The 18,940-nt window shown below is 44.1% G+C and overlaps 1 protein-coding gene across 1 annotated transcript; it reads right to left on the bottom strand.

The window, feature by feature from the left end:
* Nucleotides 1-1,840: 1,840 nt before the first annotated feature.
* Nucleotides 1,841-18,861, bottom strand: LOC311043642 (ubiquilin-1-like). Its single transcript, XM_084054951.1, has 11 exons — nucleotides 18,547-18,861; nucleotides 17,877-18,019; nucleotides 17,547-17,677; nucleotides 17,002-17,264; nucleotides 15,537-15,707; nucleotides 7,276-7,438; nucleotides 5,648-5,769; nucleotides 5,298-5,381; nucleotides 4,850-4,965; nucleotides 4,185-4,350; nucleotides 1,841-3,321 (listed from the first exon to the last, which is right to left on the bottom strand). The coding sequence occupies exons 1-11, from the start codon at nucleotides 18,688-18,690 to the stop codon at nucleotides 3,313-3,315; spliced, it is 1,512 nt and encodes a 503-aa protein (XP_083911077.1). The 5' UTR covers nucleotides 18,691-18,861; the 3' UTR covers nucleotides 1,841-3,312.
* Nucleotides 18,862-18,940: the final 79 nt, after the last annotated feature.

Here is an 18,940-nt window from a genome sequence, read left to right on the forward strand (position 1 = left end):
GGTTGTGAACTTGAGTTGGATGTGATTTATAAACGCATACGACCATTTTGGTCTCTGAAAGCAACCTTGTTAAACGAAGTACTAATAAATGATAAATAATATAATAACCAATTAACCCTAGCATTGTTGTGAGATTATAGATCAGCTATGTTAGGTAAAGACATTTGGTGTAAAGGGGAAAAAAGAATGGGACCAAGTAGGCTATGGATCCCTGTCCTGAGGGACCCCGGTCAACAAAATGATAAAGGGATGAAGTGTTTAAGCCTCACCAGAAGACACCAATGAGTGCACGCGTACACACACATCGCTGTTGTCCATGATCTTTAAGCTTGTTTGGAAGACACACACACACACACACACACACACACACACACACACACACACACACACACACACACACACACACACACACACACACACACCATGTGAGCATGGCAGAGCAGTTTATTTTATGGTGTGAGTCATCTTCAAACCCCACCAGGATATTTCAGGAGCCTCTAATCCAAACAAAACCCTTTGGCTCCTCTCATATCTCACACATACAGGCACATGGGGGCATACACACACTTAAGAGACATACACACATGTTCAGTGATCCAAAATGCCCGTAGGTCTGTCAGTGACAAACATAAATGCTTTGAGGCGCTGCGCTTGGTAGGTACACATGGATTGACATTAAGAGACACATGTCTAACTCTAACACATCACACACACACCTCAAATACCACCACTACATGTATGCATGCACAGTTGCACACACACTAACCCTAAAGCTGAAAAATCCCTATTTTCAGTGCATTACATCAGCATGCAACTAAGTGTGCGCGCGCGCACACACACACACACACACACACACACACACACACACACACACACACACACACACACACACACACACACACACACACACACACAAATAGTGTGACAACAAGATGACACAAGCACAGGCTCATATGCACAAAAAACGCACACAAGTTCACACAGTTCTCCAGTATTGGTGCTTCATAACAAGATCAAATGAGTCTTTTCTTCAGAAACATCGTTTTTCTATTATTGGTATACAATAAAGTAAAAAATAAATATGACAACAACAAAAATCTTCGTAGGGAAAAAGATGAGGGTTATCACAGTGGAAGTGCACAACCTCAACTAGACTGAAGGAACACCATGGTCAGTGGTAGAAATAAGGCCCAGACTATCGATTTACCGCTGACAATGTGTTTTCAAATAAACCAAACCAAAACCTGTGACAAACTGTACTTTTCTGTTTCCTCATGTCTGAAACAAATTACTTAACTTTTAAATATGTATTTAAATATATTCAATTGATTTGTTGCGCTTTAAAATAAAAGAAAGGTACATTTCATATGGTTTTGTCCTTCAGTGTTGTTTGCCTGGTCTATGTATACTGTAAATCCTTCCATGGGAACCTGTGATTATGAACCTGGTTTAACATAGAGGCCACCAGGGTGTCGCTGCCCTCTAGTGCTCATGGTGGTATAGTACAAAAGAGATCCTATTTATGCCAAAGTATGTTTTTTCCCCCGTAAATGAATGCCCTACTTCATCATACAAGAGTGTCGCACAAAAGTAGTGATTTTTTATTATTGTTTATAATTATTATTATTTAAAAAAAGTAACGGTTTTGGACATGCAAGGTTTCCACCCGTCAGCGGCAATTTACTCTTCACCCCGCCAATTTTGGAAAACAATTGACATATGATACACACAAAAATGAAGATTAAGGCAAAGGTTGCTGGTCACATTTCTGGAATCAACAGTTTTTATTCTTAATCCATTTTAACACCAGCGGTAGCATATTAATCTAGGTAGAGTGGAATCTTTTTTTCTTTTTATCCATTTGAACATCAGCGGTAGCATGTTAATCTAGGTAGTATATTATTCCAACTCCACAACACAAAGGTAGAGGACCCTGAAAGTATTTTCTTAAGTCAAGAACTGAAACTGCCAACCCTAATTAAAGTATGATATACAGCAGGAACAAAATGACTGCTGTGTGAATATGGTCTATGAACACAACCATGAAAGAAACATTTCATCCTGAAGAAGCCTTCAGTTTGAGGAATGCAAACAACTTAAAGCCAATATCCACTTAAACCCTCATATTCAGAACAAAAAAAAGTTACAGGAGCGCTACTGGTATCCCTCAGACCACCGGTGCTCATGGAAAGGAATAATGTTCAGGAGAAATGATGTCAAAAAGGCATAAGAAATCCAGGTCCAGGCAGTCAAGGTGGATTTTGTAGGTAAAAAGCCTTTATTATATTTGGGACAGACATTAAAAAACACGCGTGTCAGCTTGCGCCTTCTTCAGACCTTTTACCTACTGTACATAATCCACCTCGAGTGCCTGGACCTGGATTGCCTTTTTGACATAATCTTTCTTCTCTCCTATGTCCTATCCACTTAAACCCTATTGACTGGTGTCCACAGGGGTCTGTACTTGGGCCCCTCCTTTTTTGTCTCAAGTCTAAGCCAAATCTATTCAACAAAAATAGCAGATGTACATACAATACGGTGCGATGCATTGTGAGCTTCTTAGATCTGCTATTTTCGCCTAATGTTCACCTGTTATGACATGCCCAGAATGCTAGGGTTCATGTGGTTAAAATACTGCTATAATGTGAGACACCTATAGTAGTTCCTAATAGTAAAATCTCTTTCGTCCATAAATGTACTAACATTTTTATGTTTAAGGATAAAAACACTGAGCTGTCCTTAAACTGCATTTTAAGGACAGCCAGAAAACATAATGCCTCCCACCACAGCTGTCCACCTACTCTCCTTGAGCATGAGAATAGGGTGTTGGTGTTCACTTTAAAGAGGGATATGGTTAAGGGGGTGAGAGAAGTTCAGGATAAACATTACGGTAAGAAATAAAGGAATTTAGTGTTTTTGACCATGTGTGAAAATTAGTGTCCGAGGATAATCAGTAGACTCAAAATCAAGGAATGTTCTCACAAATATAGCAAATATGCAAGCGTACAGGCATGAACACTTGGACAGCATGGTTTAAGTGTGTATTTCGGCTATTTGAGTACATGGTCATGTATCAGCATTGATCAGCTGTGTGTGTGTGTGTGTGTGTGTGTGTGTGTGTGTGTGTGTGTGTGTGTGTGTGTGTGTGTGTGTGTGTGTGTGTGTGTGTGTGTGTGTGTGTGTGTGTGTGAACTTGGATACGTATGCATGTTCCATTGCAGCGGTGAGGTCTCCTCCAGCGCTGATGAGGGCCTGCATGTATGGCTGTGCGCCAGGTCATGTTCTTTCAGCTTCTCAAGGGATTAAATTTCATCACTGGACCTGGCAGGAGATGAGATGCTGAGTTAATTCTAGGGTATATTAGTCAACATGTATAGGGGCACTATATTGAAACCTTAGAAAAAGTGGTTATCATTTAATTTATGGACCACCAGTTTGGTACGCATTAGGCAATGGACCCCATAACTCAGAGAATGTCCAAATGTAACCAAATGGACCTGTGAGGCACGATTTGGTAACATTTGGACACGCTCTGAGTTACAGACCTGTAAGGGTCCCTTTGGTTCCTAACTATCTATAATTTATCTGGTGACCCCCTAGAACCCCCAGGGGGTCCCCTGACCGCACTTTGAGAACTAGTGCTTTAGATTTGTGCCAACCTCCCTCTGTTCTGGACTTTCAGAAATGATATGTTAGGCATCTTGCATTCCAAGATTTATAATCTACGGTTTAATTTACGGTTCTTAAAAACTCTATCTGCCAGACACCTCTCTTTCAACTAGCAGCACTTTCATATACATATTCGAAGACATGGTCAAGGTTACTGTTGTTCCTATTAGCACTCTTTTCCTCAGATCTTTTCCTATTGAACTACTGTACATCTTGGGCTCTCTGAAAACTAAATTATGCTACAGGTCTTAAGTGTTATCGGAAACATTGCAAAAAGGCTTACTTTTCATTAAAATCTAGAGAGAAAAGAAGCTAGTACTATAAAGAGACAAAATGTGTGCATATAATATTAAGCTAAACAACATGTAGTATGCATAACTGATTATTTCACTTTAGTTCAGTGGTTCTCAACATTTTCTGGATTTTTATTTATCAATAATAGTGTGCACTTGCAATATCCTCAGGGTCCACCAGTGGGCCCCGGCCCACAGATTGAGAATCTCTGGTTTAGGTACCTGCTTGGTGTTAGCCAATGCCTGTAACATCTGTTGTACAAACTGCTGTTGCTGTTCTGTTGCTGTGGCCGATGCAGAGCTATTTCCTGATTGGCTATCCAGGCCAATTTCAGGCGGCAGCTCAGCGGCAGGGGTGACATTTGTCCCAAAGCTTCCCAGGCCAGTCCTGCAACAAAAAAACAAGTCTAAACCAATTGGGATTTGTGAAAAGTGGCACAATATATATTTAGTACAAACCTACTGTAACATTCAACCAAGAGAAATACTGTATACTTCAAGAAAGTGTTGTATCGACTAGGGCTGCAACTACCAATTATTTTCTTAGCGATTATTCTATCAATTACTTTAGCAATTAATTGAGGAGAGTGTTTTTTTAAAGCCCTGTAACCACGTAATCCTGGTGTTGCACAAAAATAGTCTATGTATGTACAATGCGTTGTATCGCAACACATTGTGAGCTTGCAGATCGTCTAATTTCACAATTGTTTTTAATGGCAAGGTGAAAAAAGGGGAAAATAAATTCAAATTCAATTTGGCCCCCAGAATTGATTATTGTATTAAAATTGATATTATTATTATCATGATATATTAAATTGATTAGTTTAATTGTTGCACCACTAGTGTCTAAAGGTACTATATATGAGTGTCTTTTTATGCTTACTGACCCAGGTATGAGGGCAGGTGCTTCTGAAGCCAGAGTCTGTAGCCCCTGTTGGATCTGTAGCAGAGCCTGCATGGCCCTGGGGTTTAACATGGCTGACAGCAGCTCTGGACTCTGCATCTACATTAACCAATCACAGAGACTTAGAGTAAAAACACATCAACAAGAAACACTGTGAAGTGAAGTGAACACCCTGGCTGCGGATCGAGGGTGTGATTGTGGACCCCCAGCTCCAGATCGAGGGTTTCCAATGGAATGCGGCTACGGGTCTGACCAAATAATATCCCAGACTCTCCTCTAGTGGGAGCGCAGCTTCAGGACGTATGTGGGAGAACATCTATTTAGATATTGAGCATTGCTGAACCATAATATACTGTATGTTTACACAAGTCCAAAGCCAGTCCAAATTCCTAATAATTCCAGTGATGAGACAGTGGAGAGAGTGCACTCACCTGTTTCAGGAACTGAGGAAGCTGCTGTCTCATCTCCTGCTGCAGCTGAGGATTCCCTGAGAACAGTGGATGGCTGAGCAACATCTGGAACAGCAGAAACACGTACTTTACCATATTGTCGCTGTCGTGTGGAAACCTTATATGTCCAAATAGGCATTACTTTTGTGGAAACTTTAAAAAGAATAACCTGTGTTCTGATCTAATGGATCCAATGTAGTTATTATTTAATCACAAGCTCATGTTAATACTTTTCGTTGGTTCAATATTTATAAAAACCCACAGACACACTTAACTACTTTCACTTTCAAAATGCTTTGTGCGTGTGTGCGTGTGTGCGTGCGTGTGTGTACCTGTGCGGCTACATCAGGGTTCTGACTGAGACTCTCCAGTAGGCTGACCACATAGGGCCCAGACAGCAGGCTCTCCGTCAGACCGGGACTGGCTGTGATTTGCTCTAACAGGGACTGCATGCCTGGTGTAGAGGGCAGCCATGGATCCCCCACACAGAGATATTCACATATGCATGGACGAGACGAGTGGGTGCACACAGAGAAACACAGGTAAAGTGAGTGTGAATAAAGAAGAGGAACATTGCATGGTATTCAATATAAAGTGGTTTGGCCATCTCTCGCAGTTCGTAGAGAGCAACATTGTATTTTATTTATTTATTATAAGGCCTTGAGTGGTAAGCTTCCTTTGGTATCTATCCTCGCTTTTAGAACCAAAGGTTACTGGATATTCAACACGTTCACAGACACACATTAGCTATACCAGTTCACGTATGAACAGCACAGCAGTGGTGGAAAAAGTACTCAAATGTTTTGCTTGAGTAAAAGTATCAGTACTGCAATGTAGAAGTACTCTGTTACAAGTAAAAGTCCGGAATTCAAAATGTACTTGAGTAAACTTACAAAAGTATTGGTATCAAAATGTACTTAAAGAACCAAAAGTAAAAGTACTAAAACGTTAGAAAATAGCAGATCTACAAGCTTGTGAGCTTGTACATCGGCTATTTTCAAATAGCCTAGGTATAAAATAGGGCTAAAGTGGTTATTGTATGTTTTATAATGTAATAATTTATATCTGCAAAGTAACTAGTAACTAAAGTTTTCAAATAATTGTAGTGGAGTAAAAGTAAAAGTATAGACAATTGGAAATACTCCAGTAAAGTAAAAGTACCTCAAATGTACTTAAGTACAGTACTTAAGTAAATGTACTTAGTTACTTTACACCACTAATGAACAGTGAACAAGGAAAGACTGCTTTCATTTATTGTGCTGCACAGAAATGGGACAAACTTCAGGACTCTCTGAAACTGGTTGGACTGGTCTCCATAGAGACATTTAGGGTGCTTATTGAGGACACATTACATACAGTAGTGACTGCATCTGTTTTAATGTGGTTCAACTGTTTGTTATTGTTTTTCATTATATGTATTGTATTTTATAACTGTACTTGTTTTCATGCTGTAATCAGGGCACCCTTGAAAAGGAGAGCGCTTGCTCTCAATGGGCTTCCCTGAATAAATAAAGGAAAAAGAAAGAAAGAAAGAATACTGTACAACAGCGATTCCCAACCGGTGGGCCGGGTCCACTGGTGGACAGAGTCCACTGGGTGGACAGAGAGGATATTGCAAGTGGGCCCCCACATAATAAACACCAAGATTTGAATGATAACATAACATTCACATTTTTAAAAAGTAATGTAAAATAAATGACATGGTATTTTTTCATTGTGATACCGATAAATAGGAACTCAAAGTATACTACGTTAGTTCCATTGATCCAGACCTGAACACAATCAATTGATTGATCATGAAGTATACACATGCTCTGAAAATGCATGTGGCCCACCCATCGGACCACTTAACAAGGGCAGCCGTTCGGCTCGTTAAGCGGTTAGATGGGGTGGGCCGCGAACGCTTTCAAGATTTTCAAGTGTACAATGGTGAGAGTTTGTGAGTGTGTGTAGTGTGTACCTCCAGTGACAGCACTCTGCGTGGTGGTACCAGTAGTAGTGGGCGTGGCAGTCAAGTCTGTAGGAGGAACTGTACCGTGGCTGGAGAGGGGGGGGGCCTGCTCTCTTTTCCTGATTGGCTGGGATCCCCCCGATGAGGAAGTCGTAAGTAGGTTTCTTCCCATCTGAATCAAGGAAAGAGAGCATGAAGGACAAGCTAAATATACACCATGTCTATATGGTAGGTTCACCTTGACTTAACTGGTAATGGAGCTCATGAACGCCATCATGAAATTAACCGTGTGTGTGTGTGTGTGTGTGTGTGTGTGTGTGTGTGTGTGTGTGTGTGTGTGTGTGTGTGTGTGTGTGAGAGTGAGTGATAAAGTGTACATGCATTTGAGTGATGGTCAGCCTCTTGCAAGTCTATGTCCTCATCATCATAACCTTTATCTCAACTCAGTACAGTACAGGAGTACAGTTGAGGGGCAGGCCTTCATTTTCAATGTAGCCGAAATGCATATGTATACATTGTGGCGGTCCGCCCCCTGAGTTTATTTTCACGTCACGTTCATTCACTAGTTCCACTCCCCATTCACAAAACCGGCCAGCCTATCACCTCCCTTCTCTCTCCACACGCTCTCCACCCCGCTCCCTTTGAAGTGCACACCAGGAAATCACCCCGCTGTCTCCGTCACTGTCTGTGTTTGTTTGTGTTAGCGTCTGGCTCACAACTGAAGAGGCTGCGTCCTTTCGGGTTTGTGTTGTTTTAAGCTAAAAAGAGTTTTAGCGTCCGAGCGACGCGAGTACAGTCCGCGTCGGGAGGACCGTTGGATTCCGTTGGAACCGAGACAAACAAACAAAGTGGACGTCGGCGAGGCGAAAACAACGGCGGATCGGGACCGGCCATTAATCCAGGATTCCACGCCACGGTACCAAAGGTAAAGGGGAGCCTGGTTGCTGCTGGAGCTAAAGTGTTCGTTGGAGCCTATTAACAGGCGGAGCGCGGAGGTCGGGAGGAGTTTGGAAGGGCGTTATTTTTGTTTATTTTGAGCTTGAAACTGTTTGCTAAGCAGCATTTATTTTTGGATCTTTTGGATTAACTGTGCTAACTGTGGGTATTTTTGTGCGTGGAGGTGGAACTGAACTGAGAATAAAATCCTACAAGGTACTTTTGAGTTTGAACAAGGACTGCACTGCGTGTTATTTTCTTTAATGTGAATTGTGTTGAAATGAAGTGTTGAATGTGGTCTTTTCCTCTTTGTGACGGTGTTGGTGTGTAAGTTAAGGGTCCATGTTGTACATGCAGGTTGCATGACTGAGATAATATGTATCCTTGTGGTTGGTATTCACTCTAAACAATTTGTCGGTTAAAAAGCCGGCTGGCACCCCAAGCAAATGTGAATGTGAAAATGTGAAAGAGGAAAACTGCTACAGAAAATGGCACCCCAGATGGGATGTCATGAGGCTGGAGACGCATACCTGGAAGGAATTTGAGGAAAAGTTCCTTTTTGCCTTCCTGTCGGAAGACTATATGGATGAACTGGAGGAGAGAATACGGACACAGATTCAAGGAGAGAATGAGAGCATAAGGGATTTTGCTTACAGATACCGTTCACTTTGTCGCCGCTGGAAGACAGACATCACAGAGGCTAAGGTGATACAGCTCCTACTAAAAAACATCCGCCCTCAGTTGGCTTGTCAGTTGAGGAGCAGCCGGGTGAACTCTGTCGATGAGCTGGTTAGGCTGGGACAGCAGCTGGAAAAGGATTGGGGAAAACAACTACAACAGCAAAGGTACACTACTGCTCCCAACCAGGCCCAGTCTGTTGTCGCGCCTAGACAGACAGCTCAGCAACCGCCTTCGAACCAAGGAGCATCAGATTCAAACCCGGCAGCAGCCAAATCAACGTACTGTTGGCGGTGTAAGGGCTCCCATGCACCTTATTCCTGTCCCCAGTACAAAAGCAAGAACAAATCTGCTAATTACAACCAGCAACCATCAAACAATCCTACTTTGAGTACCATGTCCCACCTACCTCCGTCCCAACTTCTCCCATCATCAACTTCTCCTTTCTTGTCTCCCAGGCCTTATCCACAACAGTTGTTTGTGACGCTGACCATCGGTCGGGAGAAGGGGAAAGCTATGATCGACACTGGCTCATCTTACACTCTTCTAAATGAGGAAATGTGGCATGCTGTCAAGCCTGAACATGCAAATCTGATTCCTTGGTCAGGAAATCCCCTATACTTGGCAGATGGGGGAGGGAGATGGCCTTTAGGGTGGCAGCAGTTGGCACTCACCTTACAGGGTCATACTTGCACCTTACCTGTGGTGGTGTTGTCCTCAGAAGCCCTAGCTTGCCCTATTGTCTTGGGTTTGGATTTCATGTGCATCATCGGCTTGCAGCTTGAGATAAGGACAAACCAGTACTGGTTCACTTCCCACACGGACAGTAAGAAGTACTGCTTTGAGAAAGACACAGACGCTCCTGCGGAGTGGGGATGGAAGGGCCAACTCTGCTTCTTCTCTGCCATCAACCCTCGAGGTTCAGCTACATCTACTGAGGCTATTCTGGATGCAGAGCTCTTAAAAAAGGCCATTGAGGGAGCCCAGATGGATGCCGTAGGAAAGAGCTGTCTCTTTGATCAGCTACAGGAGAACGCTGATGTGTGTACTTCTCGCTTGGGTTGTACTGGTGTGCTCACACACAAAATCCTTGTCACACAAGGTGTGCCAATAAAGCAGAGACCCTATCGGCTATCCCCAGCAAAACTCCAGGTGATGAAGGAGCTAATTGAGGAAATGTTGGAGATGGATATCATTGAGCCCTCGTCCTCAGCATGGTCTTCCCCAGTAGTCCTCATCCCTAGGAAGGACAGAAAACCAAGGTTCTGTGTCAACTACATCAAACTCAATGCCGTAACCTACACAGATGCTTATCCATTACCCACAATTCAAGAAATCCTGGACTCCCTAGCCGGATCAGCGATCTTTTCAAGCATCGACTTGAATAATGGCTACTGGCAATGCAGGATGGACCAGGAGAGTATTGACAAGACCGCTTTTGCCTCTCCCCTGGGACTCTTCCAATTCAAAGTCATGCCATTTGGACTCAAGAACGCTCCAGCTACATTCCAACGACTAATGGAGATGACCTTGGGAAAACTCAGGGGAAGCATTTGTTTCGTCTATTTAGACGACATCATCATTTACTCTGCTTCATGGGAACAGCATTTCTCGGACATCCAGGCTGTTCTGGATAAATTAAGATCTGCCAACCTCACGGTGAACATGAAGAAAAGCAAGTTCTTCCAAACATCTCTGCGTTTCTTGGGCCACATGGTCTCAGCAGCTGGAATCCAAGTGGACTCTGAGAAGGTGAAGGCTGTGGAGGACTTCCCTGTGCCAACAAACCTGAAGGCCGTACAACGGTTTCTTGGTATGTCCGGTTGGTACCACCGTTTTGTGCAGAACTTTTCTGAGGTTGCGGATCCCTTAAACAACCTTAAACGGAAAGGAGTCAAATTCCGGTGGACCCCTGAATGCCAACGTTCCTTTGACACCCTGAAGAACCACCTGGTTTCCCCACCCATCCTGGGACATCCCAACTTCAATCTGCCCTTTGTGGTGTATACGGATGCCAGTGATGTCGGCCTCGGGGCTGTGCTGGTCCAACAAACTGGATTAGGTTCTGAAGAGGTCTTGGCTTATGGGAGCAGAAGCCTGAATAAGGCTGAAAGGAATTACTCTGCCACGGAAAAAGAGTGCTTGGCTGTGGTATGGGCATTGGAGAAATGGCGGTACTATCTGGAATGTAGATCCTTTACAGTAGTGACCGATCACTCTTCTTTGGTCTGGATGTTCAAGTCACAGAAGCCCAGTACACGCCTCACTCGGTGGGTTCTTCGCCTACAGGAGTTCACCTTTACCGTGGAGTATCGGAAGGGGAAGTATAATACGGTACCCGATGCCTTGTCCAGAGCACCCAGTGACACCTCTTCTGATGAGCCAACAGAGTTTGCCACCATGATGTCAGTGAAGGGAGAACCTCGCAAGGAACTTCCCATATCTGATGAGGAGATCTGGAAAGCTCAACAAGGGGACCCGGAGATACAGAAGATCTACAAATCCATCATGGAGGAGGGGGAGCTCACTATGAATGACTCCATCAAGTTCACCATCCTGGAGGATAAAGTCTACAGAGTCGTGCAGCTCCCCCATAAAACGGTCTATCAGGTATACATACCGGGCTGTTTCCGACAACCTCTACTGCAGATGTTCCATGATGATTCCATCTCAGGTCATTTGGGAAGGTACAAGACCTACAAGCGGATGCATACATTGGTATACTGGCCGGGATTGAGTTTGGATGTGAAAACCTATGTGCAGAACTGTGAGACTTGTCAGAAGTACAAACCTGAAAGTCGCAAGGTAGCAGGGAAACTGCAGCAGACGGTGGTTGAGAGTCCGTGGGAGATGATTGGAGTGGATTTCATGGGCCCGTTTCCGCGGAGTACTAGAGGCTATGTCTACCTCGTAGTTTTTGTGGACTACTTCACTCGTTGGGTGGAGCTATACCCACTGAGAAAGGCCACAGCGGAAACAGTCTCCAAAGTCCTCACAGAGGAAATCCTCACAAGGTGGGGGGTCCCCCATTATATCCTTTCTGACCAGGGGTCCCAGTTTGTCTCTGCAGTCTTCAAGGAAACCTGTGCCAAATGGAACCTGCGGCAGAAGATGACAACAGCATATCATCCCCAGACCAATCTCACAGAAAGAGTTAACCGCACCCTTAAACCAATGATTGCATCCTATGTCAAAAACAACCATAAACAGTGGGACAAGCATCTTCCTGACTTCCGTTTTGCCTTGAATTCGGCAGTTCATGAAACCACTGGGGTCACCCCAGCTGAATTGAACCTGGGCAGGACCCTCAGAAGCCCTCTGGATGTGATGCTGCAACCCTGGACTCCTTCTCCAGACAGTCCGGCCTACAAGAATGTGACCGAACTGAAAGAGCTCCAGGTCTTTGTACAGGAACACATACAGAAAGGTCGCATCCGGCAGAAACGGAATTATGATAAGAAGCGACGGGACCTGCTTGTGAAGGACAATGACAGAATTTGGCTACGCTCTCATCCGTACTCCAAAGCAGAGAAATCATTCACGGCAAAGTTGGCACCCAAATGGCTAGGACCATATAGAGTGATCTCTCAGGTGGGGCCGGTTAACGTTGACGTGGTACTGGAGGAGACGGGTGAGGATCGGAAGGTAGTCCACGTCAACGTTAACCGGCCCCACCTGAGAGATCACTCCATATGGTCCTAGCCATTTGGGTGCCAACTTTGCCGTGAATGATTTCTCTGCTTTGGAGTACGGATGAGAGCGTAGCCAAATTCTGTCATTGTCCTTCACAAGCAGGTCCCGTCGCTTCTTATCATAATTCCGTTTCTGCCGGATGCGACCTTTCTGTATGTGTTCCTGTACAAAGACCTGGAGCTCTTTCAGTTCGGTCACATTCTTGTAGGCCGGACTGTCTGGAGAAGGAGTCCAGGGTTGCAGCATCACATCCAGAGGGCTTCTGAGGGTCCTGCCCAGGTTCAATTCAGCTGGGGTGACCCCAGTGGTTTCATGAACTGCCGAATTCAAGGCAAAACGGAAGTCAGGAAGATGCTTGTCCCACTGTTTATGGTTGTTTTTGACATAGGATGCAATCATTGGTTTAAGGGTGCGGTTAACTCTTTCTGTGAGATTGGTCTGGGGATGATATGCTGTTGTCATCTTCTGCCGCAGGTTCCATTTGGCACAGGTTTCCTTGAAGACTGCAGAGACAAACTGGGACCCCTGGTCAGAAAGGATATAATGGGGGACCCCCCACCTTGTGAGGATTTCCTCTGTGAGGACTTTGGAGACTGTTTCCGCTGTGGCCTTTCTCAGTGGGTATAGCTCCACCCAACGAGTGAAGTAGTCCACAAAAACTACGAGGTAGACATAGCCTCTAGTACTCCGCGGAAACGGGCCCATGAAATCCACTCCAATCATCTCCCACGGACTCTCAACCACCGTCTGCTGCAGTTTCCCTGCTACCTTGCGACTTTCAGGTTTGTACTTCTGACAAGTCTCACAGTTCTGCACATAGGTTTTCACATCCAAACTCAATCCCGGCCAGTATACCAATGTATGCATCCGCTTGTAGGTCTTGTACCTTCCCAAATGACCTGAGATGGAATCATCATGGAACATCTGCAGTAGAGGTTGTCGGAAACAGCCCGGTATGTATACCTGATAGACCGTTTTATGGGGGAGCTGCACGACTCTGTAGACTTTATCCTCCAGGATGGTGAACTTGATGGAGTCATTCATAGTGAGCTCCCCCTCCTCCATGATGGATTTGTAGATCTTCTGTATTCTGTATACAGAAAGGTCGCATCCGGCAGAAACGGAATTATGATAAGAAGCGACGGGACCTGCTTGTGAAGGACAATGACAGAATTTGGCTACGCTCTCATCCGTACTCCAAAGCAGAGAAATCATTCACGGCAAAGTTGGCACCCAAATGGCTAGGACCATATAGAGTGATCTCTCAGGTGGGGCCGGTTAACGTTGACGTGGTACTGGAGGAGACGGGTGAGGATCGGAAGGTAGTCCACGTCTCAAGACTTAAACCTTGTTACCCATCAGCACAGGAGTTGGACAAACTGGAACGCCAGCGTGTGTTGGATATCTTCAATGAGGAGAGTGACGAGGAAGAGTTCTTGGGTTTCTCCAGCCCTGTACCAGAGAGTGGGGTTAAAAAGAAGAGATCTCTAAAGAAGAGATGAACCTAGGACATTTCCCTGCATACGTGCAGTTTTTCTAAGGGGGGGGGAATGTGGCGGTCCGCCCCCTGAGTTTATTTTCACGTCACGTTCATTCACTAGTTCCACTCCCCATTCACAAAACCGGCCAGCCTATCACCTCCCTTCTCTCTCCGCACGCTCTCCACCCCGCTCCCTTTGAAGTGCACACCAGGAAATCACCCCGCTGTCTCCGTCACTGTCTGTGTTTGTTTGTGTTAGCGTCTGGCTCACAACTGAAGAGGCTGCGTCCTTTCGGGTTTGTGTTGTTTTAAGCTAAAAAGAGTTTTAGCGTCCGAGCGACGCGAGTACAGTCCGCGTCGGGAGGACCGTTGGATTCCGTTGGAACCGAGACAAACAAACAAAGTGGACGTCGGCGAGGCGAAAACAACGGCGGATCGGGACCGGCCATTAATCCAGGATTCCACGCCACGGTACCAAAGGTAAAGGGGAGCCTGGTTGCTGCTGGAGCTAAAGTGTTCGTTGGAGCCTATTAACAGGCGGAGCGCGGAGGTCGGGAGGAGTTTGGAAGGGCGTTATTTTTGTTTATTTTGAGCTTGAAACTGTTTGCTAAGCAGCATTTATTTTTGGATCTTTTGGATTAACTGTGCTAACTGTGGGTATTTTTGTGCGTGGAGGTGGAACTGAACTGAGAATAAAATCCTACAAGGTACTTTTGAGTTTGAACAAGGACTGCACTGCGTGTTATTTTCTTTAATGTGAATTGTGTTGAAATGAAGTGTTGAATGTGGTCTTTTCCTCTTTGTGACGGTGTTGGTGTGTAAGTTAAGGGTCCATGTTGTACATGCAGGTTGCATGACTGAGATAATATGTATCCTTGTGGTTGGTATTCACTCTAAACAATTTGTCGGTTAAAAAGCCGGCTGGCACCCCAAGCAAATGTGAATGTGAAAATGTGAAAGAGGAAAACTGCTACAACATGTATGCAGAGAAGGGCAGTATTTCAATTAAATGTTTAAAATGCTTAATTTTTTTTGTGAGTAATTTGTAATTACCATTTTGCTGGATGTCATTTCTTTTTCTTATAAGAAAAAAATGAGTATGTTTTTTTAAAACTCAAATTTTCTCCAAATTTGGTCATTATACCAATTAATCTTGCCCACACATTTCTGTGTTTTGCCACTGCTGTATTATCCTACTGGCTCACCAGCCAGTGAGGAGCCCCCACCGGGAGGACATAGCGTCTCCATCCTACTCCTCCCCCTCGCTGACGGGCAATGTACAGTGATAAGATACTTTATGTATTTGTGCGCATCTCTGCATGTATGTAAAGAATGTGAGATTGATTGATTGACTACTTTATTAGCAGTTTGAAAACAGTACGGCAGTACAGGAAATCAATGTTATTGGGCATGGAAGTGGAAAATGCACATAAGTATAGGAAAACACCTCTCTATTTCTTTGCATATTTGTTTTTTTTTGTACCTGAGATGGGTTGAGGCTGTGTTCCTGTGCTTTAGTATCAGTCTTCTGCAGGTGATTGTCACCAGAGGTCAACTCTGGATTGCTTAGTGCTGTCTGAAGGTTGCACAGTGCCATATCCTGGCTAAGCAATAACTCCTGTATCATGTCAGGGTTCTGGGCTAACTCTAGAATCTGAGGAACAGGATGATTTATCGACAGAGGGATGCAAGGACACAGATGGAGAGAGAAGAGAGGTCACTTAGGCACAGTGGTGGACAGTAACGGCGTAAATGTATTTGAGTACTGTACTTGAGTACAGATTCTGAGGATCTGTATTTTACTTGAGTATTAGATTTTTTTCATACTTGAGTACATTTCCAAGACAAACATTTGACATCTACTCAAGTACTTTCTAGGAAGGCTGTAAAGTATGAGTACTTTTAAGCCCACTCCACATCCACACCAATGATTCGCCATGCAACTCCTTGCAACATGCAACTACTTGCAACTACTTGCAACAATTATCCCCAATGGCAGTTGCATTGGTGCGGTTGACCTTAAAACGGTTTTGTTGCAAGGAGTTGCGACTAGTTGCATTGGTGCGGTGTATAGGAGTAAAAGTATTTAGTTCGGGTTCCTCAGTCATTTCTATGTTTTTATAGGTGTTTCTGCAGGCTTTGTATAACCTAGTGGTTCTACAAGCAAGCACATCCGTGCATGCAGTGCAGTTGGTTTCAGAGAGTTACAGTACTTCTCTGAAACAAGAGTTACAAAGTCCTATACATTCATTGTGAAAACATTACAGCAATTCATTGATATAAAAATTAAGAAATGTACTTCTACTTTTACTTTTACTTGTACTTTAAGTATTTTTCAAAGCATGTACTTTTGATGTACTCTTACTCAAGTACTGGGGTTGAGTACTTTGTCCACCTCTGCTTAGGCGACATGCATATAACTTCTACCATGTCCTTACAAGATACAAATGTACTTCACAAATGTCACAGTTAGATACATACTTAGGTATTGAGGTCAGAATTTGACACATTTTTACTACAGTGGAAAAATACAACATAATTTAGCTAATTTATCTTGAATAATTAAATAAAACTTATTTTTGCTCATTTTGAAATCATAATCTACACACTAACGTGCTTTTGTCTTTAGCATATGTATAAATTAGAGTCAAATAATTATTGTTATATGTAACTAATGTAATATTACTTTGTCTTAATAAAGTAATATTACAGGGCTTCCACCCCTGGCACACATACCAAATAACCATTTGCATACAAACAATTTAAGTGCAGTTATTTACAGGGCTTCCCACACACAAAAACACACACACAAAAATTTACATTCCCACCTATTTCCCCCTGGGCTGCACATATTACCCCCACACCACATGCACAAATACAAAACAGCTTGTCTCGCGCACACCTTCCAGTCCCAGTTAAACTCAGTCTCAACCCAAACCAACATATACCTCTGTAATGACATCTGGGTTGTTGTTGAGCTCATCGGCTACATCAGGGTTTGTCTGTAGGAATTGCAGCATCTGGGGATTGGTTAGTATGAGCTGCCTGGTGAGCTGGGGGTTGGCAGTGGACAGTGTACTCTGCACCAAGGGGCTGCCCAGCAGACTACACATCATCTCTGGGTCAGCCAGCAGCTGCCTCTCCATCTCTCCCTGGAGCGCTGGGAAGCAACCACAGACTGTGAGAGTCGCTCCTTGTCCCATGCCCTCCACTGTAGGAGGATGGAAAGAGAACATCAGCAGTCAACACCACAATGCCTAGATATGAACAGGATGACCCAGTGACACGGAGGAGGCAGTGGGGATAGAGAGAATGGGAGGGAAGTGGGCCGGGATTGTACAGAGCAAAACCCTGTGTTAATTTAAATGTAACTGAACCTTAAGGGTCCATTTGGTTAAAATGAACACTAAACATTTTTACTGTGAACGGAGATAGACGGTGGCAGAGAAAGGAAGAAAGTAGGGAGACAAGAATGTCCTCTTCCATCTCTTACCCAGGCAGAGAGGAGAGGTGGGTGGTGGGCTCAAGTCATCAGGGCTGAGATTAAGGACAGGTGTGATCTCTGCTGATTGGACCGTTTCTGAAGCAGGGCCATGGGTGGACGGGACAGACAGATTGAAAGACCTGAGAGAGTAGGTCAAATAGACATTAGCCATGGTGAGGTTATCAGTGGAATATTATGGTGACGATAGCAGTTTACTGTGCATGTTGTGCTGATGTATGCGATGTACAGTATGCTCGGTGTGTGTGTGTGTGTGTGTGTGTGTGTGTGTGTGTGTGTGTGTGTGTGTGTGTGTGTGTGTGTGTGTGTGTGTGTGTGTACCTGAGGACCATGTGAAGGCTGACTGAGCCATCCTGTCCTTTATATAGAGTCAGCAGTTCTGATTCAGTGAGGGTCCGGCCAGAGTGAATCAGCACAAACTGCGCTTCAGTGGTCCCGAACCGCTCTGACACAATTTCTTTCAACTTCATGAGTTTGTCATAAGCGGAACACGCCCAGATAGACAGGGAAATAGAGGGGGAAGGGGTTATTGTTTGGAAATTACATCAACAACAACACCAGGCATTTGCGCACAGACAGTTGCTTTTGTTGGCTATGTGGGGCAGTGGATGATACAGCACTAAGTTTAGACTAGTATAGGCAGTAGCCTAATATGCATGCAGATAATTAACTCACCATGCTAAACAGGGTACCTTTTGCAGCTGACAATGCAAAAGGTACCAAGAATGCAATAACATAAATTGGCTAATGTTGGGGGGTGGGGGAGGCAAATTGCTAAACGTTGTCTGTAATAATAATATTGTAGGTTGACTATGCTTAGATGCCTATTTTTGATGTGTTTTTTTTTTGGTATTATAATGTGTTTTTATTGATGTCTCTATGAGAGCTGTTGTAACGCGTTAATTTCCCCTCGGGGATGAAAAAAGTACCTAATAATATAGCCTACAGTACAATGAGCCTGTATGTCAGGAAGCTATAACATGGATACAACCTGTCTGATGGTGCAATCTCCTTTAATGACGAAGTCCTCTCGCTCTGTGAGAGTTTTCACAGTAACATTGATGACTTCACAACATTCCATCTCCTCTGTGTCCCGCTGCGCTGACGGACTGGTCCGACTGGAAAGTGGAAACATGTGGAGAGGAGCGCACTGTGTCCGGGCGGCGGGCGCGTCTCTCCGATGACTTGGCAAAAACACGAAATGAATCGAATGCAAAGTCTGTGATCTCTGGCTGATGCGTTATTATGACCCTGACATTATTATTCCTATGTGCCTCAGGTTCAGCTTTTTAACGAGGCCGTGAGGTGATGTTTGTCACTCTGTTCGCCGGTTTGTCTTTTTTCACGAGTCACTCATGATTTATAATTTGTCGTACTATGGTGTC

The sequence above is a fragment of the Gymnoscopelus microlampas genome (assembly GCF_963454915.1).
Source record: "Gymnoscopelus microlampas genome assembly, chromosome: 4".
Lineage (NCBI taxonomy): Eukaryota > Metazoa > Chordata > Actinopteri > Myctophiformes > Myctophidae > Gymnoscopelus > Gymnoscopelus microlampas.